Consider the following 11,441-nt stretch of genomic DNA (forward strand, 5'->3'; position numbering starts at 1 on the left):
TTAAGACATATTTGACATCCTACCCATTACAAAAATGCCACAATAAAGACATTTTCTCATTTTAATGCATTTTAAAATCATTTAATTTGTTTTTCTTCTGATAAGCAATTGAACATCTGCAAATATAGCTATTACTACTTTGTTTATCTTTTCTTTAACTGAATATTGCCGTTTTTCAACCCAAAGAACATTGCATTGACCAAATTATAAAATTTCCTTACTGCAGGTTTACCAGGTCTTGGTGTGCCTGGACCCCCTGGAGCTCTCGGTGAAAGAGGTAACAATCTGTCGCCGACTGATTCCCGTGATCCCACCGTAACAGTTCCACAAGTGCAGCCTGTTCTCTCCGTCTCCAGGTGAAAAAGGTGATCCGGGTCTTCCCGGCATGCCTGGTCAATCAGGTGTTCCTGGTATTAAAGGAGAAAAGGGACTTCCAGGATCTCAGGGATCACAGGGGGAGCCAGGAGAGCGAGGTCTTCCCGGCATCTCGCTGGAAGGCCCCAAAGGAGATCAGGGAGCCACAGGACCCGTCGGAGTAACAGGTAACGTGAGATTTATGACACTGACTGAAGCGTTCTTTGTGTTAGCCGTCCTAAAACACTGCACAGTGTTCAGATAAGAGACAATATATTGTGTTGTGTAAAAAAACCCCCAAAAAACAGGAACACCAGGTGCACCAGGACCTGCCGGAGTGCCAGGCACAGAGGGCCAAAAGGGCGAGAAAGGTGATGCAGGTCGATCTGGTTATCAGGGAGAGTCGGGACAAAAGGGCGACTCTGGATCTCCTGGATATCCTGTACGTTATCAGACTCTTTTCCTGCTTCTTCTTTTTGCCAAACACTTTACCTGCCTAGACGACAATAAGAGCTGCTTGATGTGTTTGCATGTGCTGGTTCCAGGGGCCACCCGGCCTCCCGGGTATCAACGGCCAGAAGGGCGAGCGAGGATTACCGGGAGTCGCAGGCTTCCCAGGTAAATAAATTCCCACAGCGATACCTGAAAGAGCCGAGCTGTAATTCATCCTCTACAGCTTAGCTAACAGTTAGCTTGTAAATCCTCTTTGGTCCTTCCACAATGTCTAATAAAATAACTTTGGCTAAAAATGCAAAAAATAATAATGATAATAATTACAACAATTTTAATCAGTCATATTGTAATAATTTTCACTATATCTAGGCACTAAAGGCACTCTGGGTGACATTGGATTTAAAGGAGAAGCGGGTGGCAGAGGATTCCCTGGAGATAAAGGTAACTACAAGCACCTTAAATGTTTTGATGTTAAAATGTTCTTGATGAGATTTGGGATGTCTTTTCATTCATAACTTTTTTTTTTCAGGTAATGAAGGCCCCCCTGGTCCACCCGGCCCCAAGATCTTCATCAAAGGAGACACTGGATTCCCAGGAGATCAGGGTTTCCCTGGACCTCAGGGGCCACCGGGGTTTCCTGGGCAGAAAGGAGAGCAAGGTGAGCTCTTCTCTGTCCTACTGCAGCATCGTCATGTTCCGGGGTCCGCTTGTTATAGTTTTCCCTCGTTTTCAACTTTTGCGATTGTTTTTTTTTTTTTTTTTTTTACCTTCAGGCGTGACAGGTATTCAGGGTCCGAAAGGTGAAACCGGTATCCATGGATACAATGGTCAGTCAGGCGCCAAAGGAGAACCCGGTGTGCCGGGGCCACAAGGTGAGAAAGGCACAGCGAAGGAAAATGGAGATCTTCACTGTTGTGATGTTACTCTCCAATTTATCAATGGTTCTGTGTATCCAGGACCCAGAGGATATCCAGGTCCACCGGGACCGGATGGCGTTCAAGGTCAAGTGGGTCCGCCTGGCCCGTCGTCCATGGACCATGGTTTCTTAGTAACACGCCACAGCCAAAGTGTGGAGGTGCCACTGTGCCCGGGAGGAACCACTCAAATATATGACGGCTACTCGTTGCTCTATGTGCAAGGCAACGAGCGCTCCCACGGACAAGACTTAGGTAGGCAGCAGGAAATAAGGAAGAGACACGTGGAGACATGCAAGAGGAGTCTATCCAAACTTTTGGTTGTCTCTCTTTTATTTTCATAGGTACGGCAGGCAGTTGCCTCCGAAAGTTCAGCCCCATGCCGTTCTTGTTCTGCAACATCAACAACGTTTGCAACTTCGCGTCTCGTAACGATTACTCCTACTGGCTCACCTCACCGGAGCCGATGCCCATGAGCATGGCCCCCATCACCGGGGACAGCATCAAACCCTTCATCAGCAGGTGTGTTTTACGACTCCAGCCGCTTTCATGTTGTCATGTGACCCACCTACAACATGTGTCGCTGTTCTCACGTGACTGCAGGTGTGTCGTATGTGAAGCTCCGGCCATGGTGATCGCAGTCCACAGCCAGACAATCAGGATCCCGCCTTGCCCTCAAGGCTGGAACTCTCTGTGGATCGGCTACTCCTTTGTCATGGTAAATTAATCTTGTTCAAGAGCTTAAAAGCTTGGCTTTAATTGTGTGATAAGCATAACACTATGTAGGGAAGTTTCTGTTATTTAATGTAAGAAAGCAAAAGCTAGCAGTGATGCTCGTAGTGAAGGCAAGCAGAAAGAAATCCCCCACAAAACCCCATCGGGAGGTATTAAATTAATCAGCAGAATCAACAACGAATAAAATGGATCAGGATGAAGAATAATAAACACACTTCAAACTAAGCGGTTTGAAGTCGGCACAAAATGGAGGTTTTTCAAAATTTCAGACTTTTTTGACTCAGTCCTGTCATCACAATGATTTCATGCTGTTTGTGTCTCAACATATTTCACAATTCTGCTCACGTTTAGTTTAGTTTAGTTATCACTTTATTTTGAAATATAGTTATATATAGTAATATAGAAGGGAATTAAATAAGCTAAAGCCAATGAGTAAAAGAAACAAAGATAACATGTTTATTAGCAACACATTGAACAAACCTTATGCTTCGTAAACATTCAATTTTGCTATGAATAGAAAGAAAGCTGGAGCTGGCAATGCAGTCTCTCTGTCACTGTGAATTTAATTTTTAAGATAGAAAATTATTTAAATTGCTACAGGACACAGAGGGTATTACAGCCCATAATACATCTTCAGAAGCTTTGCTAAAAATGTACAATGCAACACTACCTACAACTGACATCATATCACAGACAACAGCAGGTATCAGAAGTTTCATCAAGGATTTCGATACAGACCTTTTTGGGGGGTTTTACGACATCATGTTTAGATTGGATTATCACAATCCAAACATTGTGGAATTTATTTTAAAAATCTAAAGAAAATTAATGTGGTGGTGTACTTATCTAAAACATGAAGAAAAGGCACTACAAACTGTTACAGATAAATGATTTGCTCTAGACTGGTATCTCAATGAATAGATTTGGATTATTCTAAAAATACAATTAGATTTTATTTACACATCAAGAAAGGGAAAACATTTAATTATTATTTTGTTGTTTTCTTTAGCTACACAGCATCCATTGATTGTGTCATGAAGTATTTCACAAAAAAAGCAACAAGAAATGCAGTTTAATCTCATCTGCACTGCATTGTGCGTTTTTATGTAGCACACCAGCGCAGGTGCTGAGGGTTCGGGTCAGGCTTTGGCCTCTCCTGGTTCCTGTCTGGAGGAGTTTCGCAGCGCCCCGTTCATCGAATGTCACGGTCGAGGAACCTGCAACTACTACGCCAACTCCTACAGCTTCTGGCTCGCCACCATCGAGACAGAGGACATGTTTACGTAAGGCCGATATTTTTTTCTTGTCAGAATAATAAAAACACCCCTAAAAGTTTGCTTTTGTTGGCCTCTAGTGGTTGATATTCTTAGCACCTTTTAAATATTAGCTTTGTCAGATTGATCGTGCGCTTTTAATAATATTTTTTTTCCCGTGGTGTCAGTGTCAACTTTATTTTTACAGAAATGTTCACCTTTTTATGCTCATTTATGATACAAATGGTCATGACCAGTGGTAATCTTTTCACCTGACCTCTTTCCAGGAAACCCGTCCCGACGACGCTCAAAGCAGGCAACCTCCGAACTCACATAAGCCGCTGTCAAGTGTGCATGAAGAGGACATTCACTTAAAACCAGAGGCCTTCCTTCATCTTAAGACATGGACAGCAAAAAAATAAAATAAAATAAAAAGATGCATCGACATCCTCAACTTAGCTTTACTTCCTGTTCTGATGGTGCTATTTCCCTGTGTATCGTGTGTGAATGGAGAGGAACAAGAGACGCGAGTCGCAAAACATCCAGCGACTGAACTTTATAAAGCAAACAGAGACCTTGGGGCTTTTTGAAATCTTTTTTTTTTTTTTTTTTGCTCCTAGAAGCAACACACAGCGTGTTTCTAAAGAATGGCGCCCGGTTTACCACTGCACTGAGTTGAAACCCCCTTATAAAGGTTAACTGGTGTTCATCTTTCAAAGGGCTGTTTGTGTAAGACAGGTGCTATTGAGTTGTGATTGTCTGCCTTTCACTCCCCCCCCCTCTTTTAATTTTCCTTCTCTTAAAGTGCCACACAATTCAAGCATGTAACCACACAATAATATATCTTTTCACACGTTATAAATTGTTTAAATCTACTAATGTTGAAAATTATGGGACTTGCCACTGCTTACACGACTGTCACTTCTCCAAACCACCTCAAATGTTGCAGACACCAATTTCTCTGTTGTAAATACAATGCATTCCTGTATACCACCGTCGAACATACTCTCCTCAGGTTATTTCTCTACCAGTTTGTGTGTCATTTAAGCCCATTTTTTTTTATTTATAAGATTTATAAAGTTATGTTGGTTGTTTATCTGAAATTCAGTGTATTCAAGATTAATGTTTCTTTGTTTAACAGCCATATTAACATAGAAAAAAACAGCACTGAAGTTGCATTGAAAGGTTGAATGTTTGCGTGTGTGGGAATGCATGAGTGTACATACGTTATGTGAGTGAATCTGAATGGATTAGAAATTACGTGTGTGTTTTAATGGGTTTTTTCTTTTTGCATATACTATTGTTGCACACCCTTCTTGTTGCTTTATCTAAAATAAATGAACAAAAAACAAACTACAAAGAGGAGGGTTTTCCTCAGTTTTTGGGCTTTAAAGGAGACTGTGTGTGGCAGCAGGTGGCCACGTTTTTCCTGTTGTTGGTCATAAACAAATACGTATATCAAAAATAATATGGTTATTAAATGCAAAAAAGGAAACGTTTATTACATTGTTTCATTGCATATATATTTAAAGGTAATTTTTATGTTAATTTTAATTATTTTGGTTTACAGCTAAAAAAACAAAGTTTGTTCCATAGAAACTTTTAACCTTACATAAAAACTATAAACAAAACATAGAGGTGAGCCTATTCCCTGTATTATTCAGTACGCACACCTTTGGCACGTGTTACATTTCAAGCATAGAAACAGATTATTTTCTTTATATATCAGCTTGGTGAAAACTTTGACACAAGCTAAATGTCAAAATATTAGTTACTGCATGAGAAAAAAACCCCCAATAAAGTACACACAGGACTTGCAGCACTTGCAAGCATTCAGTAAACATTTTTAGCCCATCTTACGTTGTGTCACTACTGTAGTAAAATTATATGAACAGTATAATTAACAGTTTCTAAGTATATGTGTGTTTTTTTTGTATCCTCTTTGAACTGTTTTAATGTGCAAAAGCTGAAACGCTACAGGCTAAAGCCACATGAGGGCGCCACCAACTCATTTTGTTTGGAAGTTGCTCCAGTTTCTCCAGCTGGATGATTCAGCTGTGCGTTTGTGTTCTCCTTTAAATACGACATATTAATTCAAACATTATCTTTCGTCAGCGTGTAAGTCTGAGGAAAAATTCTGCTTTAGGTGCCACCTTGTAACATCACTTGCTTAAAACGTGATGCAGCCGCATCCTCAGCACATCTGCCGGGAGTGTGGCCAATGAACCCTTTCACCCCAACAAATGCACAAATGGATCGATTTGTTCCGCAGAGGACCAGATAACCCTGCCTTTCAAGTCTGATCTCGTCTTTCATTTATTGCCGGAATACTATCCCTTGTTTCCGCTTTCACCACCGCAGAGGCAAACAGAGCCCTTGACCCCCCCGGGCTGTCTTCATAAACACATTTGATGAGGCCTTAACCTCTGACCGGTGAGCTTAAGGTCACATGAAAGGAGTGAGTTTGGATGCACGACATCGACAAGTCAGAGGGACAAATGTCTGACATGTCACAGAGCAAATACCTGCAGTCTGAGCAAAGGTTACCGTCAGAGAAAAATAAACTCTAATGACTCTAAAAAAGACAAACTATTATTTTAAAAACGAACTAAAAAAATAAAATAATTAAAATAATTACAATGCTTTCCTTTCCTTACTTCAAATCATTTTGAAAACAATAAACATTGTATTTTATCACACAAGAAAGATCATAATTGTGAAATGGAAAGAAAAATACACATTATTATGAGTGTAAAATAAGTTTTTTAGATTCTAAGATTTTTGCTTTTTACATTTAGTGCTGATTGTATTCGTATTTAGCACCTTGGAGCAACTAATTGCATACAACTGTTTAACAGACTCCACCTGTGTGCAACTTAATCTTAGTACAAACCCAGTTTTTCTGTGAAAACCTCAGAGGTTAGGTAGAAAACATTAGTGAAGAATCAACATCATGATTTAATGGGAAGATGGATGTGTTGATTTGTGTTGACAAGAAAGCTGTTGAGATGTTCACAGCAGGATTTGATCAGAAAACAACATCTCAAGCTCTGAACGTCTTAAAGAGTACTGCTTAATTCACCATCTAAAAATCAAAGGGATGGCTCAACTGATAGCCTATCAAGACATGCATGTATCATCACTTGACAGGCTGAGCAAGGAGAACATTAATTCAAAAAGCAGCCAAGAAAACCATAGTAACACTAAAGGAGCTGCACAGCTCAAGTCGAGGAACTTGTTGACCAAATTATTAGCAATTCCATGAATCTGACTTTTTTGGAAGAGCAGCAGAAACAAAGACATTGCAAAAGAGCGCCATTAAGACGTCAACTTCAAATGCTTGCCACAAGCCATGCAGACTTGTATGGCTTGTGGCATTCAAGTCATACAAGTTCGGTCACTTGTGTGCCACATACAATGCAAGTCACCACATGCAAGTTTTCTTGCATTGTTAAAGTTAAACAATACTTTAACACTAATAATAATAACAATAAACTGATGTCTTTAAAGTTAAAGAAGTTTAACTTGATGTGTCTTGAATAGTGATAATGATCTGCAGACTCAGTTTGTGTTTCAGCAAATGGGTAGAAGATGGTGATCTGGTCAGATGAAACTATGAATGAACGTTTTAGCCTAAATACAAAAAGATCTGAGGCATCAGACTAATGCCTCGTTTCCACTGAGCCGTACAGCAGTGGTCGATGCGGTTCAATACAGTATTTTATCTGTTTCCTTTATAAAAGCAGAGAGGGGAAGAATTTGAAACTATTTGAAAGACACCAGCGGTCTCATGTGTTTACTTGCTGTCATGCAGCCAGACAGCACAATAAGCTCTGGCATATTGTTGGTGTCACAATAGCCTTATCTGTTTATCATCCTAGTTTTGCTTCCTTCCAAAGCTTTCTCAGAACAATGTTTCTAAATAACCTAATCTAATCAAGCAGAAGAGAATCTTAATCCACTTAACCTCAACTTAAGTTCCACAATAAATTAGATCAAATAATTAAGTAATTAACTAATTAACTAGTTCTAATAATATTACATTATTAGTCAATTGAGTTTTCAATGTGTTTGTTAAAGAGAAGATGTTTTGCTATGAGCAATGAATATATAGAATAAAAACAAGATTATGTAACAGATCTGGTAGTTACCTTGTAATGAGCTGTGGACACAAAAAATGGTTTCTTTAAATTTTAGTTTTTGTCAAGTGATTTAATAATGCACTTGATAAAATGTTCACAAAATAAGACATTTCATTAACTATATTCCTTACAGGCATGGGATAAGAGTCTTTATGTACATTACAATGAAGCACCAGAGGTATTTAGGTCGAAATCCACAGACAACATCAGGGCCTGTAGGTATAAGGCCTGCAGGGGCTTTCAAAGATTTAACATCTTTAAGTAACTTAATCCTATAGGTTGTTTTCTAACACAGCTAATTTGAGACCCAAGGTAAGAATTACAGTCACCTTTAAAAGAGCTTTGTGCTCATACTGTAGGCTACCAGTAATCTGTCCATGACGTTACAATACAGCGACAATCTGTGTAGATACAAGTTACAATAATATTTCAATTATTGTTGAAATATTACAGAAACGTCAGGAGTGCATGTCAAACTCAGGAGGTACCTTGTTTTCCAAGATCCGTTTGCAATACTTACTGGAAAAGGGTCAAGATGTGCTCCTTTCTGTGCGTTTTGTTCTGAGTGGCTCACGTACCGAGGTCACCACACCCTGCTGACCCTCTTGACCTGATCAAACTCAGAATACCTGACTAGATGGCTCGCAACACAGAGCACTCAGATGTCAGCAGACTGCATACATACTCACTGGCTATGAAAAAAAAAGGAAAAAGAAAAAGAAATTTGAAAACAGATTTTTCTATATCTCTGTTAACAAAGGGTTGTAACTGAAGTTGGGTGGAATTATTTTTTTCCTTGGAAAACCGCATTCAGGCGGAGTTAGATTTGTGTTTATGCCGGTTCTACCATTTTAAAATTAAATAATAGTTCAAAAATAATAAGGTTTATTGCTAAATATGAGATGTGTGGAAAACAGAAGTCTAGAGGTAACTGAGGGGATTAGACAGAAAATGATGACTTGAATACAAACACAAGGATAAGTAAAGCAATAATTAATAAAGTAATTTTGGATGCAAATTACGACTTACAAAATAAGATAAGAAGACATAAAACTGACTGGCAAAGTGACACTATGAACTGAAAATATTACTCAGGACATCATTTTTGTTTAACATTTTGTCTCCCCTTACAGCTAATCAACCTCAATTTTCTCTCAATTGGACGGAAAGTCAAACATTTTTGTCCAATATTCTAAACTTTTAGGTTCAAGCTGAAACTCTGGTATTAGTGATTAGTTTGTAGGGTGAGGTACAAATCTCAATTGCTTGCCTTCAAATGAATTTTTGGTAAAAGGATGACACAAAATAAAATGTGGTATGGATAAAAATATAAATTAAATATAAAAAAGATAATGTTCCAATGATGTAAACAATAAATTTGTCCTCAAAATAAAATGCTGTGAAGGTTTTGAGAATTGAATTGTTTTAGGATGGCAGAATATTAAAAATGTTCCATCATAAATAGAAAAAATTATACCTTTAAAATAAATACAAATACAAATTCATTTCAATATCATATAATAAAATCCAGAAAGAAATGAGTCATTCCTGTATATCTGGCTCTACCTAAGGATTGTATTACTACTAATTTTTTTTCTTTGTATAAAGTCAGATGTAATGTATCTTGGGGTAATCTTTGGCAAACTGGTTTTAGCTACTTTAAAGAAATTCTGATAGTTTATGATAAATATCCTTTTATGGTCATGCTTTGTTTGGTATTTCTTCACTGATGTCTAAGTTAAAAAAACAACAAAACAAAACAAAGGAAACCCTAAGATTTAATGTTATTCGTTAGACTTTAAATCTACAGCTTTATGTTATTTCAGTGAAACAACTTTAACTTGACGTGTCTTGAATAGCGATAATGATCTGCAGAATCAGTTTGTGTTTCCTAACTTAGTTGCAGATTATTTATCACAAATTACACAAAGTATTTATTAAATGACTAACTTGTTTTGACAGAGACTTCAGGGATATTATTAGTTCGGCTCATCAGCACCGGCATGTGCTGACATAACCGTGAGTGTAAAATCAGCTACATTGCATTACACAGCACAAGCATCGGAAATTTGATTCCATCTGCAGAGCTTGGCACTTGTGTAAGGTCTGATCACGATCTCAGCATGAACGGAAATCTGATGTGTCTGGATGCAGCCAAACATGGCTCTTCCTCCTCCTTCCTCTTCCTCTGCCTTCTCTTCCCTCCACACTTGTTTTCACTCGGTGCACCAGCGTCCACTCAGAAATATGGAGATAGTGTGCCGCTGCATGAATGAGAGGAGAACAGAACGCCTCCGTAGCCGGGCGTGGGAGTTAAAAAGAAGAGTGGACGTCACTGTAACAGAGAGTGCGTGGGCACGAGAGGAAGAGTGGGAGTGATGTTGTGGGAGGCATTCCAGTACAACTCACAATCTGTCTTTTTTCGTACTCTGGTAAATTTCTTCTCCTCAGCAGCTCTTTTTTTCCTCTCTTCTGTGTGCTACCTTCCTGATTTCCTGGTGACTAATCACCCTGAATTATCTTTTACTCTCAGTGATGGTAGCCTTTCTCGAAACCAATGAGTCTTTCATTAATAAGTCTTCTTCCACGCTGAAACACACCCAACCAAAAACACACACACACAATACGAGAAGCTCAAACTAAAGTATTAGCACCGATTCTTTAAACTATGATTCAAAACAAATAAATCATTTCTTGTAGTTGGATTTAGAAGATTAGCACACATGCCATGTCTGTCCTTTAGCAACAAAATGGCAAAATCCGGTCTGCTGTCATGCCAGAGTGTTGAAACTTTTCACTTTTGCTCACAGGGTGAATGGTTTATTGAGCCCTGTTGTCTTGCATGAAAAGGTTTTGGGTTTAAATCCAAAATTTGGTGATTTTCTGCATGGGCTTTGCGTCTTTTCATGCATGCGTAATTTCTCTCTAGGTTCTTTCAGTCCAAAATGTAGATGTTTTAGCCTCTGGTCTCTTCAAGTTGCTTGTGCATGCATGTCCGTTTGGGCTGCATGGTAGCTGGATTGTCGCTGCCATGCAACAATCCAGCATTACACCTTCCAATTAATTGTTTAACATAAAACTTAAAAAGTTAAACCCTGGTGTCGTAGGGATTTGATAATTTGAAGAACAGAAGGAAGAGTAACATTTAAGAAAACTATTTCTGTAAAATGACTGGCAGTCTCCACAGGCTGGTCTGGTCCTTCTGGTCCGTCTGCAGAATCAGATGGTTGGCATTGGTAGACCCGTGTCTAGTATTGAGAACACAGAATGGGACGTTGTGTAGGTGGATGTCAGACCAAAGGAAACTACGGAGACGTCCAAAAACAGAGAGACATCGGGGGGACTAAAAGTGTGGATGGGCAGCCAAATGCTATGGATGTCATAGATGAACATACAAAGTCAAACAATTTATATGGAGAGGAGGAACTATTTTGGATGTCAAATGTTTAATGAGATGAGGGGTGAGCATATCAGCACAGAGTCTTGGCCTTTTCGACAGGCGGCGTTTGAAGCGGAAAGAGCAGTGCTGCTGTTTGCGCACACGCCTTTGTGCTTTGGTTACATATGCGGTTCAGGTTTTTGGTGCTAAA

The 11,441-nt window shown here is 39.1% G+C and overlaps 1 protein-coding gene across 1 annotated transcript in view; it reads left to right on the top strand.

The window, feature by feature from the left end:
• The window catches only part of col4a1 (collagen, type IV, alpha 1), a 43,403-nt gene extending 38,334 nt beyond the window's left edge, over nucleotides 1–5,069 (top strand). Inside the window, exons 41-52 of the mRNA XM_008401564.3 lie at nucleotides 227–277; nucleotides 357–542; nucleotides 663–796; nucleotides 900–972; nucleotides 1,177–1,248; nucleotides 1,337–1,465; nucleotides 1,581–1,679; nucleotides 1,764–1,976; nucleotides 2,066–2,243; nucleotides 2,325–2,439; nucleotides 3,567–3,739; nucleotides 3,997–5,069. Coding sequence (XP_008399786.2) covers nucleotides 227–277; nucleotides 357–542; nucleotides 663–796; nucleotides 900–972; nucleotides 1,177–1,248; nucleotides 1,337–1,465; nucleotides 1,581–1,679; nucleotides 1,764–1,976; nucleotides 2,066–2,243; nucleotides 2,325–2,439; nucleotides 3,567–3,739; nucleotides 3,997–4,084 — 1,511 coding nt within the window. The 3' untranslated portion in view covers nucleotides 4,085–5,069. The remainder of the gene's footprint in view (nucleotides 1–226; nucleotides 278–356; nucleotides 543–662; nucleotides 797–899; nucleotides 973–1,176; nucleotides 1,249–1,336; nucleotides 1,466–1,580; nucleotides 1,680–1,763; nucleotides 1,977–2,065; nucleotides 2,244–2,324; nucleotides 2,440–3,566; nucleotides 3,740–3,996) is intronic.
• Nucleotides 5,070–11,441: the final 6,372 nt, after the last annotated feature.

Source organism: Poecilia reticulata, chromosome 2 (genome assembly GCF_904066995.2).
Source record: "Poecilia reticulata chromosome 2, P_reticulata-male-v2, whole genome shotgun sequence".
Lineage (NCBI taxonomy): Eukaryota > Metazoa > Chordata > Actinopteri > Cyprinodontiformes > Poeciliidae > Poecilia > Poecilia reticulata.